The sequence below is a fragment of the Brachyistius frenatus genome, unplaced genomic scaffold (genome assembly GCF_029030835.1).
Source record: "Brachyistius frenatus isolate BFR_SWC_R1_liver_20210118 unplaced genomic scaffold, ASM2903083v1 Contig_64, whole genome shotgun sequence".
Taxonomy (NCBI): domain Eukaryota; kingdom Metazoa; phylum Chordata; class Actinopteri; family Embiotocidae; genus Brachyistius; species Brachyistius frenatus.
This window is the reverse complement of record NW_027210663.1, coordinates 273,066-296,821: the sequence shown is the minus strand read 5'-3', so window position 1 is coordinate 296,821 and position 23,756 is coordinate 273,066. Positions and strand designations below refer to the sequence as shown.

The 23,756-nt window shown below is 44.3% G+C and overlaps 1 protein-coding gene across 9 annotated transcripts in view; it reads left to right on the top strand.

The window, feature by feature from the left end:
- The window catches only part of fbrsl1 (fibrosin-like 1), a 269,926-nt gene that overhangs the window by 115,436 nt on the left and 130,734 nt on the right, over window positions 1-23,756 (top strand). For all 9 annotated transcript variants that reach the window (XM_069706609.1, XM_069706605.1, XM_069706602.1 and 6 more), the window contains exons 3-4: window positions 1,816-1,917; window positions 6,360-6,395. In XM_069706609.1, the coding sequence (XP_069562710.1) occupies window positions 1,816-1,917; window positions 6,360-6,395 (138 nt within the window). The remainder of the gene's footprint in view (window positions 1-1,815; window positions 1,918-6,359; window positions 6,396-23,756) is intronic.

The following is a 23,756-nucleotide window of genomic DNA, read 5'->3' as shown; positions in this document are numbered from 1 at the left end:
CCGCTAATAGCGGATATTTTGTATATACTAAAGAATAATCATGTTTATCACCAAGATATTGTTGGGTGAAGGTGGAAGTATGTATATTGTTTGGTGTTGTCTACTGACAGTTGATGCTACATGTTTTTAAATTTTTCACTGGCCTCAAGGAGCTGTTTTGGCCTTCTGAAGTTAGCCAAGGAATCCTCTATAGAGTTAACTGAGGGAGTGGATGGGGATTTTAGTCGCACAACAATATATTTATCTTTTTAGCCGAGGCTAAAGGAGCCATATTATACAAAGCTATAACTATTGTTTCCCATCGGATGCTTGTCTTGGTGTGTTTGTGTTAAATGTGTGCACTAACATGATCCAATACGCAAAATGTGGTGAAGGAGATTTGATCTTTTACCGAGTTGGACAATACTGATGGGTAGAGATACTGTAGAATAATAAACTGTCAATCAGAACAACTGAATTTGCACAGATGCCCTAAACTAAGTAAACTTGGCACGCTTGGTTTTACTTAATTTGCTGTGCTACGTTCCTGTTGCTGACTGGTACAACGAGCACCAGTTGGTTGAGGTTTCGGCTTACAGGTGTTTTTGCTACAGCCAGTTCTACTTTGCATTTAGCCAAAGTACAAACTGACATTGAGCTGTGACACATATTGCCAACTTTGTGTTTTCTTTCAGGTTAAGAAAAGAAAGAGTGCTGCCCATTGAAAATCAGTTGAAGCCGTTGTAGTTCTGCTGTATTGTTGTGCATACTCGCCTGGTTAAAGGTTGTCGTGACTGGCAGGAAATAAGATCATCTGGAACATGAGACATTGTTGTTTGATGGTTTTGTTTTGCACTGTGATATATTGCACTGTCTGGACTTTTGATATAAAATTGATAGTTTTGTGTGTAGTCTGAAGCTCTTGTAATTCAACCAGTAAACACAAACCTGTGTCAGAGGTCATGTAAAGATCAATGCACAATTCAAAGCAAGCACCACTTCAACTGCTGCACTTTTTTTTAATCGAGAAACCAACTGAATTATTCACTTGGTGAGTGGAATAGCATTTAGTTATTCAAATATTATAATATCATACGATTATCCAATTAAAGATAATAAATATTAGCCACTTAATCAGTGGAAATCAGCTGCACTGTGGTTTGTATTTATAGGTTGCCCAGGTTTCTATTTCTTCCAGTTTCCTCTTCATTTCAGTCACATATGAAATCGTATTGCATTACAGTTGAAATTGTTCCTAGTTTTATAAGATATTGCTTATTGTTCTGTTTCGGTTCATGGATTGACACTGGATTAGAAAAGCCTCTCGATTTGGTGTATTCATTAGCACATTCAGGACGGGAAACAATACAGCACTCATCAGCTGCACAGCATACTGTACATTCTCAGATGACATGGATAAAAAAACGTTTCCTGTCACATTACATAATGCAGGTGAGATTTGTTTGGTGCCGTCTGACTAGATTTATATAACCGCACCATTTAATATTATGTAAGTGGCTTTAATCATTCCCTCATTACCATGCAATAATCATGTCACTTTGACAAAAATAGTAGCAAACATTATGTTCACCGCTATTATAACACGTTCAGCTCTAGATACATTAAGCTATTCATTTCCATCAATCAAAAAGAAAAAAAAAAAAAAAACAAGAACACTGTCATGGTCTTGTATATCTAGATTTTTAATCTTTCTCCTTGCCAAACTATAAATCACTGCCTCTCAGACCACATTGCTCAGGCAGACGTAATGGTTTGGTTCATTAGTAAGTTTAGGACTAATTCATTTATTGGCCTCTTGTCTTGTATGTCGTGCAGATCAAGCCTTTGGCGCTTCGTCCAGTCAAACTCAGCGAGGACGAGACGGTGCAGGAGCTCAGTAGACCTCACAGGAGCAACTCCAAGGAACAACTCAGCGAGGTGAGTCCGTGGGCGAAACCTTTTCCCTTTTTCACAGATCTCCTACAGAGAGCCGGGCTATCCATTTTCACAGGCCAAGGCAGGGAACCCCTGAGGTGGGATATACAGAGCGGGGCGAATGACAGCAGCATTGAGGCTCAGATCAGAGGGCAGCTGGTGCAGTAGCTCCTGCTGTTCACAGCTCTCACCTCATAAAGCCCTTGTGCTTTGGGAAGAAGACTGGATGGCTGGCAGCACACAGACAGGAAATGATTAAGGCTCGTCACACAGCATCACCTGGATGGCCTGGCATTACTTAAAGCATGGCGCGATTAAACGTAGAAATGACCTAACGCGTTTCCACCAGGTGTGGGCTGACCTCGCTAACCCCCGAAAGGAACGAGTTAAAGAAACTGTTCCAATTACCACTGCGCCGGCATCCATATGCCAGCCCATTTAGAGGATGAGTAGGTGGCACAGCAAAAATGGAAGCCAGGCATTGGTTCAGCATAAGGGATGAAATAATGCAATTTAGATACAGGGGAAGTAATGAGAATTTATGCAAAATCCCAAGCGGCTCATTTTAAATGAATGTAGAAATATGCTTCCTAACTAATGCCTGTCAAGCAGGCCTCCCAAACCTAACTAAATTCAATCAGACTGTTCATTTAGCTGACGAAAGCAGGAGGAGAGAGAGAAAGAAGAGGAAGGAAAATATGCAGCTTCCTTTTCCAGCAGGGGTAAAATGATGGAAAGAAAAAGATTGTAATGAACTTATTAAATACATTGTTTTAAGCTATTCAGCATTCCAATTGAAAATCCAGCCTGATGAAAAAAAAAGAATCACCCAGCCTAATTTTTTCCCATATTCATTCTCTTTTTTTTAAAAAAGCCTCGCTGCTCAGTTTCTCTTGTGCACTGCCGCCTCCCCCACCCACCTCCTCCCCCTCCTCTTCCCCTCCTACTATTTCTCTTGAATTTGTGTAAAAGGCTGTCTTTTAATGAAAAAGTCAGGAGGGAGAGGCGGGCTTGTCAGATAAAAGACCGACGCTTGTTGACAGCTCTGACAGGGATATACGACAAGCAGTAAGAAGGAGGGGGGCACGGATGAAGGGGGTGGTGGAAGTGGTGGTGGTTGCGGTGATTTCAGCGGGGGGAGGTGATCGAGTGTGTGTGTGTGTGTGTGTGTGTGTGTGTGTGTGTGTGTGTGTGTGTGTGTGTGTGTGTGTGTGTGTGTGTGTAGGGAGGGGGTGGGGGGTGGCACTGTTGAAAATTGCGCGCCGTAATCGCCGACGGTGTTAGATGTGGCATGTCTCTCTAATCTGCTGCCAAATAAATGGTGCACTGACACTGATCGTTGTAGCCACGCCATCTATATCTATCCATCTCTCTCCCTTCTTTCTGTCTTGGCGTATGTGCGTCCGTCTCTCCTGGCTCTTTTCCACTCAGAGAAGGCCTGGACATGACACACACGCAGCGAGATTCCTCCCCAACACCGTGCCACAGTCTCTCGCTTATATTTTGTTTTTGTTTTTTCAGCTCCATGAAATCTCCACCACCGCACTGAGAGCACTGCTAATTTTTGCAAAATGCGCTTCACCACATCAAAGTGGCTCCCCAGCTTTAAGAGCTCTTAACTAATGATGCCGCGTCGGCAACGAGTAAAATGGATTTCTCTTGTCTTACCGCCAAAGGAAATAGAGACAAATGCGACACGAGGACGCACCCGCCTGTAAAAACAGTCATGCATCAATTTGGGAGCAGGGGGTAAAAAAAAAAAAAAAATTGCAGGGGATGCTATTTGTTCATTGCCATGGTTGGGTCTTTATCTGTTTATTTTGACTAGGTAATTGTGCCTGCAGTGCAGCGGGGCCCCGGCACTAAGCCACACAGGGATTAGGGAAATGTGAGGTGGTGGAGGAGGGCGGGCTCCGCTGCATCTGTGTCCCGCGGAGGAGAGGGTGGCAGTTGTGGCGCCGTCAGGGTCTCTAACATTCTCCTGTGTTCACCGACATCCACCCACATGCACCCAAACCCACCCACCTACCTGATCTTCCTGCCACACAGGGCACACATGTTTGCATCCCATTCCTCATCATGGTCCAACGAGCTCTGATTGGCCCGCCTCTTGGCCTCCCTGCAACGGCAAAAAAACAATTGTGTGGGTTGGATGGACCGGACCCTCCCCTCTTATCGCCCTGTTTTTCTTTTCTTTATTTTTTTTTTTTTGTAAGGAGAGTGGAGGAGGGGGCATGGAAATGGGGAGAGGATTAGGGGGTGGATTTAGCAACATTTCTCTTCTCCGGGGCTGTTTAGTTAACCCTTAAATGCCGCCAGCATCCGCCCCATCCCTCTCGCCACCAACCACCACAACCACCACACACATACACTCACTCGTCCTCCCTCCCCCACACTCCCTCTCTGGGGCGGGTTCTTAAATCCTTTTGAAGTCCTAAGCGCTGCAGAAATCCATTGAGAGCCATGTATAATGGCTTTTAAGAGAGAGTGTTTAGCTGTATGCCGACCCTATGGCTTATGAACCGCTGGCGTTTTAATGGATCCCCCCTTTCCCTCCCCTCTTTTTCCTCCCTTCACCAGCACTAAATCCAATGGATTGTCCCTCATTATCATTTAAATAAGCCTCTCTTTCTACTCAGAATGCTCCAAGTTGAATGAACTCTACATAGTAGGGCTAATTCCAAATGGCCTTGGCCTCCTTCCACCTATGCACGTATGCACTCACACTCACACACACACACACACACACACGCACACATACACACACACAAACACGTACGTACACACACATTTAAATGTACTCACAACATGCACACACACACGGACAACAGAACACAGTCTCCCTGGAAGACACTTTTGGCCCTTTTGTATCCACAGATTTTTGCCTCCTGAGCAGTTCTTCCTCCCTTCTCCTCCGGCCTCCTCTCTAGTCGTGGTAGTGAAGGGAGCGGAGAGGTTGAGCAGAGTGGGAATAGCCTTTTGATTCCCACAGAGCCTGCTTTCCGGTTCGCGGCATGACTCCTCCCTAATCGTCACCACAGGAGCCGTGCTGCGAATCAGAGGGGCACACTGGCGTTGATGAGGGCTGGTGCCTCAAGCAGGTGTGGGAGAATGGATGAGGGGCACGGGGAGGGTGCAAAACAAGGGAGGCAGTGGTGGCGAAGGTGTGGGGGAGGTCGTTTTGGATTGAAGGTGGACCTATGGATGAAATTGGTCTAGCAGAAAAGACCCCTCCAGAGACCAGGGGGGGAGAAATTGCCAATCTAGGCAGAGGAATAAAAGCAGTGAAAAGTGGAAGTGGAGGGAGGGATTTGGAGATTGGTATTCGTGCTGGGCGCTGACAGACAGAGCTGGAGAACAGAACAAAACCAAGCCTTTTCTGTCTCCATCCTGCTCTTGTTCAGCATTTAGAGGACTGCATTAGACAACACAGGAGGAGTTTGATGGGCCAAAACAACTCCCCAAATGCATGAAGAGATATTTATCCTGAACACAAAAGGGACTGATAAAACACAAAAACCAGTGGTAAAATGTGTTTTTTTTTAAATAAAAAAATGTAAAAACGATCCCACAAAATAATGACAAACTTTATAAACAGCATTTGATGAAGGGCAATGCGTGTAGGTTTTGAAGTTTGGGTTGCTCTTTGATGGCAGATCTTATGAACATAATATTATATATTTATCCATAAAATATTTTGAAAAAAAAACATATTTTTACATATATTATAGTTGCAGGTTACATAAGATGAAATATCTGCCGAGTTATCTAAAGTTGCTTGTTGATGCTTTTCCTGAGCAATGCTGATGAGCACAAAGTACATACTATAAAATTATAAGGAATAAGAATAGAAAGCAACACCTTCAGCTCATTGGGTATCTGAGCTACCTGTCACTTTCAAAACAACAATTTCTATAGCAACGTGTGTTTGATCATATTATCTACTGATGGAAGTGAGGGATTCACTCCCGTGTGTCTGTCGATGTCAGGTGCTACTCTAGAAGTCTCTGGCACAAGTAAATTCAAACCAATAAATGGTGCCCCTTATTTTTGACCTGCACCGCAACACAATACCTGCATTATAAAACCATCAACCGACCAGCAAAAATCCGAAAACATCCCCGAATCTCAGAATCACTTGGACAATTAAGATTTGACCAAATAATTACAGTTTTTTTTCAAAGTGTATTTCTACTGTACGGCAACTAAGATGAAGTCCCTCGGCAGGACGTGAGTGATTGTTTTTAGTGCGGGTGCCACTCAACTACTCCTGCTGTGCGGACCAGAATGAATGGAAGTGATGTGTGCAGGCGTGGGGTCCATGGCGGGGCAGATAAAAGGTTAACGTGAATATTGATATTAAAGCGACGCTGCTTCATCATGTCTGTGTGAGCGAGTGAAACGCTCCTTAAAGGTCATCCCTGTTCTTCTCTCTCTCCCCACAGAGTTCCACTCACTCGCTGTCAGGCCGCGGCTACTCGGTAAGTGACATTTTCATGCTTCATAGCTTTACGGCAGAATTACAATCTCCAACGACCCGCTTTATGGCCCCGGCGCTCGACATTTTAATTATGTTAAATAGAGTAATGGAGAAATCATGATATTAGGAACATTAATTCTGGCTGACTGACTGATTAAATTGCGGGAAGGTGTCCTGCGCTGCCTTGGCAAAAAGAACCTCGTTTTATTGGCATCGATCAGCGCCGTTCGCCGGCGCTGCAATTTGCCTGTCAGAGTTTTATGTCTTCCTCCAGCGACTGTCAGTGGAGGATCCTTTTGCTCACATATCTGACAATATGCCTAAAAGCCTTGTGGTTTTATATGCTATAAATACAGTTTCTCACTACCACAGAAATGCATGTACATCTTCACCTTCAGGATGGTCCGTACCCATTAAAAGGGCCTTGTGATTTGTTGGAACTGACTGTGCATTAATAAGAGTGAGTGAGATGCAGAGTGTTGTTCAAGGTAAATGTGCCCGAGAGGAATATTTAGTGATACCTCGGAAAATAGTCAGCCGAGCCCTTTTCGAAACATACACTTGCTCACAAATTGTCAGTGCAGGACTATTTTTATCCCTTGAAAGCATCTGTTGCCTTGCCCCAGTGCCTTCTCCAACCGTAAATCTGTGCTCTCCTCCTTCCATTGTTTCAATGATGTGTCTAGTCTCAGGGTAATACAGACAGCGGTTGTCCTTTATGTCCTTTGCTTAAAGGGGAACTCATAAGAGGAATATTCTTTAAAGTGTGCTACTTTTAGCTGATGAGTGGCATATGGCAGTTCTTATTGCAGCTTGGAAGCAATCATCCCGACAAACAAAACAGCTATAAATGGTTTGTCATCCTTAATCTGCCTCAAAGGACTGCAGTGAAAGCACTGAACAAAGCTTAACTTCAAAAGACATTGATCTCTGTGCGATTTTTCTTTTTTTATTTTGTTTTAATAGAACATGTCACATTCCTATTCCCCAGCGGCCGCATACTCACAGATGGATGAAAACAAACAAGACCTTCCAAAAAAGCTTGTGGAGCCCTTTGGCTCGAGCTGTCAGTTTGAGTCGGCAGGGAACGAGGCCTTCTCTTTATCTGAAAAGAAGAAGGAGGGAGCCGCGGAGCGAGAGGGCAGAGATGGAGGTGGAGTTGGCTCGGAGGTGGTGGTGTGGGAGGCGGGGGCATTGTGCAAGCAAAGGAAAGTCCAGTAACGAGGGCAGGAAGTTTCATGTTGTCTGGCTCCCCTCTCTGGCTATCCGATGGTGCTATCTGCAGCGTTTGTAGCCTCCAGGCACCTCCTGGGTACTGAGCTCTGACTCCTCAATCTGCTCTGCTGCTGGGCCCGCTTGATTTCTGGGGGCTGCTTATCTGTGAGTGCTTCAGGCTTTACAGTATGATGGTTTGGAAGGGGGGGTGGGGGCAGGGGAATGCGGTGGGGGGGGGGGTCATGGGGGCTCCTGGGAGCTGCCAGGCAGAGGCTGAGTGGGTATGGGAGGAGGAGCAAGGCGAGGAGAGGACCAGGGGCTGGATACAGTGTTCTGGATGGTGGAAAAGGGAAAGGGAGGCGATGTATGTGGGTGGAGGGCTGCTTGTGTGTTGGGGAGGGTCAATGAGGCAGGCGCAGAGACACAGTCAGTGCCACTGGCCACTAATAGCAAGGATGAGCTATCTGATGGTTGGCCTCCAGCGCTGATCACCATCTACTTCTTCGCCTCTCCACAAACAATAAAAAAAAAAATCGAGCTGTTGGATGGGGGCTGGTTATCTGTCACAAGGCACTAAGGTTTAGAAAAAGGGAATCTCTCCTGACAGTTTGTTTTCTACTTCTATGGAAGATAACGCCTCTCTTTGTTTATGCTTCCATATGTCTCCTTTCTTATGTTGCCTGCCAGGCTTAACTGGCCTCATTTGAATGGTTTACCCAAGAACGTAAAGGAAGTTTCTGCATTTTAGTGCCAGACTTGTGAACAAGGGAGATTGGAGCCACCGTAACAAACACCTCTTTATTGTCTTAAAATGTTTTGTCAGTTGAATACAAATTGTCTGCTGTTTTAACTCCTCTAACAACATATTTGCATGTGAATGCCCCTCATACTATAAATACAAGTCAGACGTGGGCTCATCTGTGCTGTACTTTTTTATTTTATTTTTTTGATTTAAAAAAAAGACAGTTAACAGGTTTCTAAATGATGAATTATTTATAACTAAATTCATATTTCCAAGTATTGAAAGAACCTCCTGTATCTAGACTGCAAATACTTGTATTTGTTTTTCTTTCTTTGTTTGTTTTGTAAATTTGCCTGACAGGCATTGGCAAGGGTGCGAAACATATTGGCTGTTTGCTTTCCGTCTTGCTAAAGCGTCTTTAATTTCTACTTGTACAAACAGCACATACAGTAATAGAAAACTAATTAGAGTTCCCATCATGGGTGGTAAGTAAAGACTTGTTAATATCTGATTGAGTTAACTTTAATACTATCACAACAGGCATTGGACTTGCCTATTTAAGCTCATCGTGCAACACAGACTGGACAACAGCCATCACAGCTTTGTATTAAAAGTGTCATAAATAAAACATATTAAAATACACGTAAATATAAGAGATAAATTAAAAACAAAATATACTAAAAGTGTTAAAAATAATTATACATTGCATGGACAATTATTAAGAGAATGAGAATTGTGACCTCATCGTCATTTCTGTGAACATTTTTCACCTCCAAACTATATCAAATTGAATGGTTATTTTATTTGATTTAATAATTTTCATGTTATTTTACATGAGTTATATGTGCAACATCACCCTGTAGATAATTATTAGGCAGTTTCATTACTTCAGGTAAAATCGGCCAAAAAAGAGACTTAATCAACACTAAAGAGTCAAACATTTTAAAATGTCTTTCAGACGGATGTGATACTTTTGACATCGCTATACTATCGAGGTGCGAACACCAGCAATCACATGTTTTCATGCGAATAGTCAAGAGGGTTGCAAAAACCACATGGAGACGAAAAGGCACAAATTAACTGCAAAAGACTTCGATCAAATGTGACGCTACCGGGAATCCATTATCTTTCGGTGCCTACGTATACTACAACTGCGACCCTACCTGGAGTGTCCAGAAGTACAAAGTGCTCAGAGACATGGCTCAGGTAAAGAGGGTTGAAACATGACCACCACTGAATAAGATGAACAAGTTAAATCAGCAAGATGGGGCTGGAAGGTTTTGTGAAGAGGTGAAATGAGAGTGACTCTTGATGGATCAGATGGATCGACACATGACTGGATCACCAGTGGACTCAGGAGGAGGGGTACTGATGGACTGCTGTCATTAAGGATAAGCTGGTTGGGTAATCTTTATGCAGGACAATGCTCCATCACATGTATCTGAGTACTCCACTTCTTGGCTAGCCAGCACGGGCCTCAGCACTGACCGGGTAATGACCTGGCCCCCTCCTCCACCTGATATAAATCCTATTGAGAGCTCACGGCCCCTTCTCAAACAGAAGATTTACAGCGAGGGAACACAATACACCTCTTTGAACAGCAGGGAGGCAGCGGTTGCTGCTTCAGTGAAAGGATCGCTATCACTATCGGGATCGTGAGCAGTTGATGTAGTTACCTTTGTACTTCTGGATGCCGTAGAGTTAAGCAGGCAACCGTGTCACAGCCGGTTTGGCTAACGTAGCAAAACACCTCTTTTGTTGAGTGAAGAGAAGCAGAACAAGATCGCCGTCTCTGGATGATATTGAATCCATCATTTTTTTTTCCTGAAGAATGAGCTGATGTGAATCTATTCAAACAAGTTTTGCAGTGGTCACAAATTTGCATTGCTTTCAGTGTGAATAGTTTTTGATGTAAAATATTTGCGGGTGAGTATTTAGCATTTTGGTGTCATTTGTCGTCACTCCTGCGACGGGTAAAGGGCTTCGTGCGGTATATTGCCCTGAGAAAGGCAAAAACACACTTTTTGGGAACATTTTAGATTGACTGAGAGCATCGTTTACTGTTTGTTCAATAACAAAATGAATGCTGAGGTATGCTGTGTCCCAATATGCCAATATCCCTCCTCTGTCTCTCTCTAACTTAATGTTTCTTGGTAGATAACTACAAACTACTAAGTTACAAACTCATCTGGACACATACATTTATCTAGTTGATGGCAATGCTGGAAATGCAGTCACTTTGAACCAACTGCCCCCCCCCCCCCCCCATCCCCCCGTTCAGAGGTGGGGACTAATCTCTGGAGCGTTGAGTCCAGCACTGATATGTGGCAGCAGGACTGAGACTCGCTATCTCGCTCTCAGTGGAAGACTGGATATGGAATTGTTTATCAGGCCAACTCTCTCCTGTCTGCTTTGTGCAAGCTTCATTATAGCCTCAGCTATGTTTGGGAGACAATATCTGTGCCTTGTTTCCTGCGCTGCTACCTGCTTGTTGTTCCAGCGGAGATGGGTCTGGGCTCCGGCGATTTATCATCCTCTCAGGGGCTCCTTGATAAAGAACCCAACATCCCCCTCTGCGTCTGGAAGATACGTGCTGCAAAGAGACGGGGAAAATGTCACAAAAAAAAAAAAAAAAAAAAAAAAAAGCCTCACCGCAACTATCTAGCCATCCTGTCGCTACCCCTGGGCTGGATATATTGTAAAGCAGGGGAGACGTTTTAGCTAAGCGAAGAAGACAACACATCACCCTTTCCTTTCAGATGAAGTGATTGAGCTTCAGTCTGCCACCCCCAATCTTTTGAAACCACCCAAGGCCAAGCCACGGCTCATGTTTTCACGGACGATAAAAGCACCGAGCTTTGTCTGTGACAGTATAATCTGACTAGTCTGTTTTGGGAGGGTTTATCTCGGCAATGTCAGAGAGTTAAACCTTAACCGGAGTGTTTGGGTTGAGCAAGAGTGCTCGGAGCTCTCTGACACACCCGTTCTTCATTTCCCCTGTTTGGCTTGTCATAATCACGTTTAACGCTAAATGATTCTACACTCTAAACAGAGCAGTCTCAGAGTCATGTGTGCATTCTTAAACAGCCTTGTTTTAATTGATTTGGCATTCACGACCTCCACATTGTGACAAACACACTTCCTTGTCTGAGTTATGAGGCTTTTCACGAGATCTTTATCAAATACAAGGATTATGTCATTTAATTATAATAGAAGCCATTAAAAGCTTCACGCTTTATTTAACAAAGCAACACAGATTCACTGGATTAAATGCTAAATGCAGCAACTGAAACGAAATTGAGTGTAAATCATATCTTGTGCTTACAACATTTTTTGCTGAGATTTTTTTTTATTGCGATGGATTCTTCCCCTGCAGTGGCTAAAATCTCTGAACTGCCTCTTTGTGAGTACCTCGGTGCTTCTGTCTCTGTGTACCTCTCTGTCTGTCTGTCTCTCCCTGTCTCTCTCACTCTGCTTACTTTTCAGTGGGATGTGCAGGTGTCGCCATAGCACTGGCCCTGCACATGGTGAAAATTAGTGAAGAAACCAAGAGCCCAGCAGGAGTGGGCTGGGGCCCTGACATTGTCCTGGCCTTGGGGTGGGGCGCTGCCTGTCAGGGGCCTCTCTATGAGAGCTGTCCGCCTTAAAAAACCTATTTGTTTATCCCTGTGTGCGGTCCGGCTTCAGATCCCGGGCCCTGCTGCTCTTTGCGCACCAGGGACCTGGGCTGTTGCCGCTAGCAACAGATAAAAATTGCTGTTAACCACAGCAGGGCCCACGACACATCAATCAACGGGTCTGCAGATAAAGGCTGCAGGCTTCTGGGGCCCCGGCTGAATGGCGCGGTTGAAAATCCTTTTCCAGTGGCTGAACACACAGACCTCTGATGAGAGAGGCCTGCTATCATTCAGACTTGAGGAGGGAAACTTCATTTTCAGCAATGCAGCTCAGGTTTTGTTCTAATGGAGATGCATTAGAACGGCACCGAACACAAATGGGACTCTGGGAGAGGTAATTTGAATAAAAAGGCGACACTGTGAATTAGTGTTGACCGGGCCTCCAAAAAAAAACACCAAAAAAAAAAAAAACAGCCCGAGCCAGTTCAGTTGTTCTAAATGAACTCTTAATTGCTTTTGCCACTTGGCTTTGCTCTTAAGACTGCTTAAAAGCTGGGAGGTTCAGCTTCGCCGCATTCCACTTACCCGTTGGTTAAGACTGAATTGAGATCAACGATTGGAAATTACTAGAAGCTATACCCCAACGGCACCAATTGGCATTAGTACCAAATACTTTTTCACTGGAGGTGACTTTAATGGTTCATTGTAACCTTTTTCAGTCCAGCTCCACCACCCTTAAAGCAAATGCATGGTGATGACTTTGGCACCTGATAATAAAAAAGAACAATAATGATTTTTTTTTTTCTTATATTAAATCCAGTTAATGTATTCCCAGACGAAGCTCTGTGCTATCACCCGTGCTGGAGTTAGTCCAAATGAAACACGGGCTCTCATGGGCAAAAGCATTACTTTTATCCCCCTAAGCCCAACCTTGATTATCATCATTCGTAGTTCGTCCTGAATGCACTGTCCCCTAACTCACATTTGCCCCACTTTAAACAAATAGTCCTATAATGTAACAATCAAACAATGCTCTGTGGATTTGTTTACTGCAGGCTTTCTCCCCATTAAGTTTCACGGACACTGTAGACAAATAAAGTGGTAATTCCACTTTATCATATGTTACATATACCACAATCAAGCGGCAATTACATGCTCCTTCCATTTGTAAGAGCTCCCAGTGCCGACATGGATGTTTTAATGAGGGCTGTAATGAACGCTCAGGGTGTTTGGCAAGTCTCCGAGATGTTGCTGGGGCTTTTATGGCTCCCCATTATAACGTACAATTTGCATCAGCAAATTACAATGCTCCATATCATTATCCTGCACCAAGGCCCGATCATAAATTAGAGCTCCAATTACAAACATCTATCTGGGAACGGGGAATGAATACGATGGCAACCCCCCAGAAGCAGGCAGGAGGGAGAGAAAGCCTCCTGTGGATTGTGGGATGAGACTTCCATAGAGGTGTGATATTCTCATAAACCATCCTTATGGGGGAATTCATGCTTCCAAAAGAAATAGACCGTTTTGGGGGGAGGTGGGGGTGAAGAACGTCTGCTCTTTCTATTTGGCAGTTCCATATGTCATATTTCACGGCACGCTGCACATTAAACTTTTTGGGTATTTTAATCGCCGTCCCTCTGCTAAACACAGCGCCCACTGATTTTCGGCGGCTGACTGTTTCACACTTTTCCTTTGAAGCTATGTGAGCCGGTCCGTTCAGCTGTGCAGAGGAAGGGCGTGTCTATTGTGTCTCAATTCTGACCAAGCTATGTCTCTGTCTCTTCCAATCTGCTTCCGTCTGACTCTCTCCCCCTCTCCCATTCAGCTTGATTATACACTGGAGGGAACATAATAAATCACAGAGATTTATTATGCTGCAGCTTATTAATTTAGCCCCACAAGTGTAATATTAGTCTGTGTCATTTAAAGAGGCGTTGCAGCATTGCCAGTCTCCCCCAAGAAATTCAGTGGGAGACATTTTAGTTTGGATTAAACCTAATGAAAAAAAGAGCATATTATTGCGAGATGTTGGTTGTTCTTCACTCTTTACTTCCTCATAACACACGTCTCTTTCGCTGGATGATAGGGAGATTCTGTGCCTGCCTTTCTCCTGCGCGCTAACAGTTGTTGTAGGGGAAACAAACAGCGGCGTGCCTGTGATGGCTGTGTTGCCTGTAATCTGCGACCTGTGGCCAAATCTTGCATGGAGAGGTAGAACAAAAGGTGTACGCCGAAAGAACGCTGCAGGCGCCAAGCAGAAACCACCTCTACTGATGAGACAAAAGGCCTGCGGGTCTCCCGCAAACCCACAAGAGCTCCCAAATGGTGCACAAACAAAGCCTGAAATTAAGAAGAGCTAGAGGCAGGCCCATTTCTACAGCACAGCTAAAGTGTTCCTCTTTCATGGCCTCGGTGGATTTCCAGTGTGGGATTGTAATAGGGCAGAGAAACGAAACAACGCTATGCCATTTTCAGTCACAGATTTTTCGAGAAAGCAGGTTTCTCATCCTTTTTTTTCCCCCCCTTCTCTTTTCCGGCTCCCTCTGAAATTCACACCTCCTACCACATTTTGTGAGCTAATTTTAAAGGTACTGAAACCTCCTCTGGTAGCCTTTAGAGAGTGTCAGATGTTGTTTAATTCATACTTTTGGCATTTGCATTTTTTTGCATTTTAACCTTTCATGTCTGTGGGATCATACGCATCCATCTTTTGCTTTTTGTTTGCAAAGCCAGAGCATAGAGAATGACTGCGAGCTCTTGTTTGAGTTTGAGGTCATGAGATGAAGAGACTTTATTCCACATTCACAAACACCCCCTGGCAATTATTACAGCTATCTTTAATGTTTCTATGAATCCATTAGGGTTAACCCCCCCTCCCCCCCCGCCCCCCCCGCCTGCTTCTCTAACTTTACCTACCTGAGTGTCGTTTCTGAAACCTGTACAAAAAAGTTCTACTAAGTAGGTCATGTTCTGCCACTCGTCTTCTAATCACTCAACGAAAAGAACATGATTTCCCGCCATCGGAGCCCCTCAGCCTCGCTCCTGGGATTTCAGCGAGCAACACACACTCATTTGATTTTCTGGCAGGCGTTTTCTCCTTTTTTCCTTTCTCTCTCTGCACCCCCCGTTTTTTTTTTTTTTTACTTTGCTTAACTTGTATCTGACAGTACACATGCAACACCTCCCGACTTCACTACACACACAAATGCACCACAACTCCTCCTCCTCCCCCCATGTGTGTGTGTGTGTGTGTGTGTGTGTGTGTGTGTGTGTCTCTCTCTCTCTCTCTCTCTCTTTCTCTGGCTGACTCTCCGTCTCTCTCGGTGGAGAAGGTGTCTGACAGTAACAGCAGGTAAGGTATAAGATTACAGGAGAAGCAGGGGCAATTATACCTCCAGCTGATGCCGGTGTGTTTATGAGGAGAGTAACTGTTAATGACAGTGTTGTGGTTTCTCCAGAGGCCGGAGCACAGCTTAGGGAAACCTGCTGTTTCTGTCAGCCCAGCTTCCTGCTATGTTGTTGCAGATGAGGTTTTTTTTTTTTTTTTTTTTCTGTCAGACTATCAGATTTTTGTTCTTTTTCTTTTGCTCTCCCACGCCTTGCCAACCCTGAGAGCCTTCAGTTTGGGCTGATGTGCCTCTGTGTTGTGTTGCCTATGTTTTGTCGGTACAGACTTTCTCTAAAATGCTCAACTAGCGTTTGGTTGCTGACTCGGTGGCAAACAAAAAAGATAGCTTCTTAAGGTCAGAGGAGCTTGGCTTGGTAAAGCTTATTGGTAAACACACACACACACACACACACACACACACACACACACACACACACACACACACACACACACACACACACACACACACACACACACACACACACAGGCTAGCGTATGCAACTGCAGGTCTGTCAACAGGGTTTTGGCCGCCTTGCCACTTCCCCCCTACGTGCTTTCACACACGGCAGGCAGATTGCAGCGATTGGAGAGGAGTTTGTGTTTAGATAAAGGAGCTTAATCATAATTGCATGGGGTTTCCAGTGTCTAGTTTTGGCCCTCTCCCAGTTGCTGATCTCCTTGGCCGATGATTGGCTAACAGCGAGGGGTTTCAGCAGTCCTGGAGATACAGTGTAAATATATTACAGCATCTTTTTAACAGTACGATATTGTTATGCCACTACAAATTCCATTTACAGTAAAGTCAAATACCAAATTTCTTCAGGCACTAGACAAACGTATAAATTCAGTAAATGAGTGTTTTATGCAACTCTGTGTTACAACATAATGATGGATGTGTTTTTGTTGATCTGTCATACTTTTAAATGCGCTGCGCTGCCTTATTCACAGGTGTTATTTGCCTTCTTTGACCACATGTAAATCCTTATGCTCTTCTGTTTGTGCCAGATGGTGCTAAGACACTATTTGTCTTTTGTTTCCTCTGAGGCTGCACCTGTTGGGGTTCAATCTACCTGTTTAACTATCTGTATCCTCTGACATATGTTTGATCAAGTTGCACCTTTGCGGTATTTAGGAAGATATAATTTCTACCTCTTTTATCATCGGAGAAATCTTACAGAAGCTGTGGATCAAAGTGTTAATGAGGAATATACATTAAATAATGTACATGTTATTTACTCATGTTTGTCCCTCATGGCTGCCGGGTTTGTTTACAATACAAAACCTACCTTGAACCCACCACAGACGCAGGTGGAGATATGTGGTAAAACTCTTAACGGTGAGTTTTACTTAGGCAAGGTTACTGTTTATTATTCAGCCTTACCCGTTCATGTTTCTATCAGCCATCAGAATGAAGGTTATTTCACTCATTGTCGCTTTGGATAGAAGAGTGAGCTAAATGCCAGAAAATGTAAATGAGTGCCAGTCCTCTGCCCACGACCATCCCCACTCCAGACCCCATGCTCCGTGCCGTCAGCGTGTGGCTGGCCTTGGCCCCGATCACACCGGGGCACATGGGAGATTAACTGGGCTGGCTTACTCACTCAGCAGGTTCCCCGACTCCCCTCCACTCATCCTGGCCCAATCTGCCAGCTAACCTCCTGCTCCGCCGAGCCATGGCAGCAGGGCACCACAAGCCCGGCCCGCCTTCATTACGCCTGCCAGATGGGCTGAGAATTAGATTCGAACTCCCACCATGGAGGGAGGGAGTGGAGAGATTGAAGAGGGAGGAAGGGAGAGAGATGGTGAAGGAAGAAGGAGGCGGGAGGAAAGTTGCGGAGGGGGGGGGGAGTAATGGTTTTTGTTTTCATTTATGTTGCAAGTTATTACATTTTAATGTAACACCCCTGGGACCTGGCAGCATTAAATGCCTGTTCTTGAATAATCGACACTAACTGCAAGCAAATGCTAGAGAGAAATGAAATTAGCGAGCGCAGCAATTTGGCATAGTGATTATCGGCTCCTTGGAGGCACTTCCTGATGATTTAAGAATGCTAACATTTAAGCAAGTCAGATCTCATTACTCTTCAAGGTTAAATCGAGCTGTGTCGGAGGGGAGGCAGATGCCTGATTGGAAATAGTGCCTCCTTGTCTGTGTGTCTCTCTTCATCTGTCTTTGTTCATGCTGATGTTTCTCACTTTTGCGGCAGATCACTGCAAGTAGAAAAGACTCAGGGCTGAAATCTGTCAGACCCTGATCACACCTTTTGCCAGCTCTTAATTAGATCAGCAATACTCGCTTTCCAAGGTGTATAATTTGTCCTTTGCCAAGGATCATCACTCGCGCTACAAGCACTGCCATGCTAACTGCCTCAGCATTGCTCTGAATGTCGGTGCACCACGCATTCCCTTTCACGCAGATATGCGGCTGGTCCCTGGGATAAACAAAAGAAAATCGAGAGCTTTTTGAATCTACACCAAAAGGAAAGTGTTTATTACTTTTCCGGCTGCGCCACAAATGTTCCTTTATACTGTATTTTTCTCTGCTATTCTCACTCATTCTATGGAGGCAGAAACGATTTTCAAAGCAATTTCAACCCTGGCATCTTCTGGTCCGGTGTTTACCTCAGCCAGCCATACACATCTGTTCTCCACACAAGCTTGATCCAATTAGGTGACACCAGACAATGGCTTACTCCTCCATGAGCCCAGCACAGCGCCATGGCTCCCGAACAATACGGAAGTGTTTTCTCTTCCATTACGGGGCGTCAGATCCTTTTAAAGGTGTTTACCCGCCGACGACGTGTCAGCCCCTGTTTCCAGAAGGGGGCTCAGCTGGGGAAGTGATAGGCGATGAGGATAATGATGTGAGTGGGAGCAGTGTAGCGGTTGCAGATGCACTTTACCGTGCTGCGCGTTATAAATCCTTCCCTCCGCTGCATTGCACCCCACAAAGTTGAGGGACAGATGGGTCGGATTTTTATCCCCGCTTCCTAAATTCCGATGAAATCAAAACATTTTTCGCCGCACTGATGAAATTTATTTAAAGCAAGGCAGGAGCAACAAAGCTACTTCGGGGAATATGTCTATTAGTTTTTCCAAGCTGTTGTTTTCTCAAGCAGGGGTGGGGAAATCATTGCAAGTCAAATGTAATCATTCCACCGTTGGCTTATGCTCTGTCTCGAATAATAATAATATTAGTTTGGTCCCAGGCATTGCTTACATCAGGCTTGTAATTTGAATTTCTGAGACACAACTAAGACGGCTGATGTTAATCACAACCAATCACTGATGTTATCCTCGTTGTTTTTTTTCTTTGTTTATAACAGCTTTATCTTTTGGCACATCTTGAAATTTGGCAGCCTGAATTCATTATCTGCAGGGTTTCATGTAGTCAACAAACATGGCATCTGCAATGTGAGATTCTGCTTCCTCCTACTTACATGCTGTGTGCACCGTACCGCATCTGATGTCTCTACATTGCATTTCATCTTTGTTGTGGCCAAAAGGATTTCTGGATTGTAGCAGGGTTACCCCAGGAATAAAGAAAAAGCCTCTAAATTGTAACCAGGCATTTCCACATGAAACATTCATGCTTAAGTATGATTAGCAGAGATTAAGGTGGGTTTGTTTTGCCTCTTGGAAGGCCCCGTGACAATTTGAAAATGGATTGAGAACAGCCTTTGCAAGCACAGCCTTCTTAATCCTGTGCCAAGAGTTCTCACCCACCTTTGCTGAATTATTTACATTAAAGTTCTCACGTCGGCTTTGCAGCCAAAGACCTAGAGGTACTGTGTGGTGAACTACCTCAACCTCAAAGCATTGGGAGGATGGAAAATATTATGTTAAGTATTTCCAAGGCTTTTAGTGGAACATGTTTTGTAAAGAGAGAGATTTGTCAGTGCCACTTGAGGGGCTATTCAGTAGGTATTAGTAGACAAAAAGAATCATGTGTTGCACTAAGTTCAAAGAGACTGTGCCTATTGTAATGGGAGTGGCAGCTTGTACATTTTTCTATATCCAAGACTGCTCAGATCAAATAGTGGTCCGTTATCCCAGCCAGTGATGTGGATCCATCTCCCCATCCAAGCCATTCTGCTATCATGTTTTCCATTTCCATATCGTCCCCCTATCATGTATATGAGCTGGAGCCCTCCCATGTGATGGCTGATGTGATCCCCAGATAGATTCATTCATACATAATGATAAAAGATGGGTTTGGACAGGGCTACTTATTTGACAATCATTGAAGTGCCACTGTGATGGATGGCAAGGAGGACCTCCACCCCTCTCTCCTCCCACCCCATAACCATGGCTCCATCTTCTGATCCCACCTTATTTATTTTCCCTGGCCTCGCTCAAGGTCTCGTCTCACTTTAAAAGAGAAATATCAAATTGAATTAAAATTGCTCGCTCACCCAAAACAGAGGCCTGTGCGCCTTAAAAATCACACATCTGTTCCCACAATTCATTGTTGCAAAGTCAATCCCCCCGTCTCTCTCTCTCTCGCTCTCTCTCTATCTGGGCGCGCGGTAATGTGAATTATTCATGCCAGCGGGGCCACGACGTGCTTCATCATGTTAAAGTGCCCATGACATTACTGATGGAGCCACCGATGCCCCCGCACTGCTAGCTATGCTAATGCATTTGGAAGGAGGAAAGAAAAGACATGGCAGCACCTCTGGGGATCAGGAGGACAAGAACAGATCGCCGACTAGAAATTAGTACTTCAAAGTCTAAGTCCTCGTCTAATCAAGAATGATTTCTTACCTCATGAAAGGTAGTGACCAAACATGGTTTTGTTATTTCTCCGTTGTCCCAAGAGAAAGTTTTGCTTATGAACAATTAAGCTGCGTTTCAAATGATGTACTTCCCTTAGTAAACTATTAATTAGTGCTCTTGCATGTTAGGACTCTTACTTGTGTAGTGCAGAAATTTTGACGGAAAAGTGTTTTTTCAAATCGCACACTGCCGTTCTGCAATGACCAGAAATAACCTCAGCATGTGAATACATCACCCGCCAAAATATCTACAACTGTATCTAATTTACCCAGAAATCAACTTGGTTTTGTGCCCTCTGTTAAACACACTGCATAAACACATTGATTCTTCTGTCCAGCAGCAGTAGTGTATGAGAAACACGTGTTCAGTGTTCAGAAACAGCTGCAGCCTCCTCAGGTACCTTAATTTGAAAATCCTGGCCCCGCCCCCTTATCTTCGTAGCCAAGATGGCAACGGTTTAGGGTGGAAAGTGTCCAGCGTTTCGCACCTCTTTTTTGGACTGTTTTAAGTGCATCATCCTGGTACTTGTAGTGCACTGCATGTCTCTGTACTTCACAATTTGAACGCACTTATGTACTCAAAATAGTGAGCGTTAGTACGTAAGTACACTATTTGGAACACAGCAAAATGTCCAATTGAACTTCAGTCTGTTGGACAAAATAGCAGTTGTTTTTTTTGGCTTGTGCTTTATTGTAAGTTATTAATTGGAAAAGTATTAAGAATGCTGTTTATATCGTCCAACACTCCCAAAATAGGGACGAAATCATTATTAACATGTCGTGTTGCTGCGTCTGTAACACTGTTTGAATATACGTAATGTGAATGATCCTGACTGGTGCATTCTGATGCAGTTGGCTGTGTTACTAACCGAAACCCTGCTGCAATCTACTTTCTTCATTCGTCTTTTGAGAATGGTTTCATAACGCACATAACACGATTTTTTTTTTTTTTTTTTAATTATTATTCTTTACACCTGTACAAAAACACAGCGGTTGAACAAGTGGATAAGTTTCACTCCTTCCGTTCACCACCCACCTTTCACCAGCTCACCCTGAGATTCAAAGTGCTGCTCTCAGCGAGTGCATCTCGGCGGCACCCGGGGGATTACTCTATGTCAGTGTGCATACATGCTAGGTTCTCTAATGATTTGCTGTATTATTTTGAACCCTGAAATTTAATCAGCCGGCTCAATTGTAAGAGTAAAAAATGAACTTTGATCGTGATATTGAAAGGAAAGTGTCAGTTTAGCTTGAGGAAGAATATACTTGCAGTGAATGGTGCTGTGGTACAGGTAATGTGGGCCCAGAGGGAGAGGCCATCATTCAGCTGCACTGTTTGTCCTTCAGGTGTGTGTATTCATGCCTAAGAATGGTCTGATTGATAGGGATTTCTAAGCCGGTATACTATTGCATCTTGCATCACTTCTCCATATCTGCTCTGCACATTCATACAAACAGAGGCTGCTCCCCAAATGTTATTTCTTGATGATGTAAATCGATCTTGCAATGAGCCAGTACAGTCTTAGCTGCGTTGATATGCAAAGCAAACATGCACAGAAAAGGGAGGAAGCAGAGACAGGAGGGTGAACGGGGTATGAAAGTGTTTCCACTGCCAGTTTGTGTTAAACCGGTCTCAGCTATGCTCTTTGTGAAGCTTTTCTCGCCTTTTCAGAAACCGCCCGCGCGTCTATAAAGATGCTGGGCGAGATGAGCACAACTGATACTGTGGTTCCCACACGCTTTGCCTTCTGAAATTTCACAAGCGATAGCGGTTACTGACAGAGGGGACCTGATAAAATCTCACCTGATTAGAAAAAAATAGAGCGAGAGAGGCAGTGAGAAAGAGTTGAGGCAAGGTGAGTGAAAACTAGAAGAGATAGCAGGCCTCATTGGGTCTCTGAGGTCGGGTCTAGGTTTCAGTTGACACATCGCTGGCTGGCCCTCAGTGCACCACGCTCTCCACAAACGAGGTGGTTGAGTCAAAACTGACGTATTACAAACCACACGACCATTGCTTTATCTTCTGATTGCAAATTTGAGACAGAGATTCTTATACTATGATTATGATTCTTCTGTTCATCGCGAATAAGGTCAGCCCTTTTTTTTTTAATCCTATCTAGCTATAACTCTTTAAGCTTTTGGCAATGAGACACACATACAGTACATTTACACATTTATAAATCAGTTATCTCCTCCATTTAGCTACATAACGATGGATCACTACCACAAGGTCCCTCAGGTCCACCATGTGGGACTACTCTCAGGGCTGAAAGATGAGCCCAACCCCACGTAGGCAGGAGATCTGGCCCCAAAATAGCCAAGCCGCCCGGCTCCTGGGAACCGCTATGCTGAAACTGAACTGCTGAAAGAGATGTTATCGCAGTTGAGCAGCCATTCTTGCTATTGAGAAGAGGAAGAAGGAAGGAAGGCGGTAGATGGCATCATCCTGTTGGTTTTTTTTTTTTCAGACTTCGCCTGCCACGTTCCCTCTCTTTATCTCTGATCATCTCTGATTTAATGTGCTCCATTTCTCTGCTGTCATTCAAGCTGAGGTGATATGATGGAGCGCCTCAGTTATTAACTAACAAACAAAGGGATTTGACTCGCTCAACAACATATGTGAGATGTAACCAAGTGGCAACCTGCATGCTTTGAATGAAAATTGTTCCCAGACAGAGCACCTAAACCTGGAAAGGTATTCACATTTCATAAGCACTATAATTGGAAAACATTTTTTAGATTGAGCCTTTTAAATTTCAGTAAAATGACACATGTCACGATGGGTCCGCCCAGCTCCCCCCGCCCCTATTAGAGATGTCTGTTAGTAGTGCTGCCATAGGCCCTCATCGCTGTGACGGCTCAGTCACAAGCTATTACAATGACTAGGAACCTACGCATCTCATAACTGGCACCAAATATTGGTTTTGCTGATAAATTCTGAAAAAAAAAATGCCACATTAATGATGAGAAAAATAAACAGGAGGCTTGTCGGCAGGATGTGGGTGGCTGTCCCATGAGAGAGGAATCTCGGGGATGTAGAAATAGCAACAGCATCACCCAACAGGGGTTCCACCACCTCCCTCTCACAGTCGTCCTATACTCGCTGTGCCTCGCAGCTATCCAGGCACTTGTATGGCTGCAGTAAGACAGCAAAGTTTTCATTTAGCATCTACAGAGATCCCACTCTGTAAGCAAGCCTTCAGGGTAATGCTAGGTCTTTTCATAAGTTACAAAGATGTAATTAGACAAATTAGCTCAGCAGACACTTGGGGTTGCGTTTTTAATGGCTGCATGTTGCCTAGGTTGGTAATTAGCAGGCAGCCGCTGCTCCAAAATCACACATTGCACCCGAGGCCTTGCATTCGTAACATGACAACCGGTAGCAAGCACGGTAATGAAGGCTTATGTATCCCACAGGCTTGGTTTGTCTCACTTGCCAGCCAGGTTTGATGTAGGAATTCACGCTGAGCCACTGTGCAAATCTCTTGTTTATTCCCATGTATCATTTCCTTCCAGGTTGAGCATGTCGTCCTTTTCGGCACGGTGATGTATTCAAATCAAACTGATGTGTTTTTGCCTCCGAGGCGCAGACTTTCATTTGAGCCAATCACCGTTA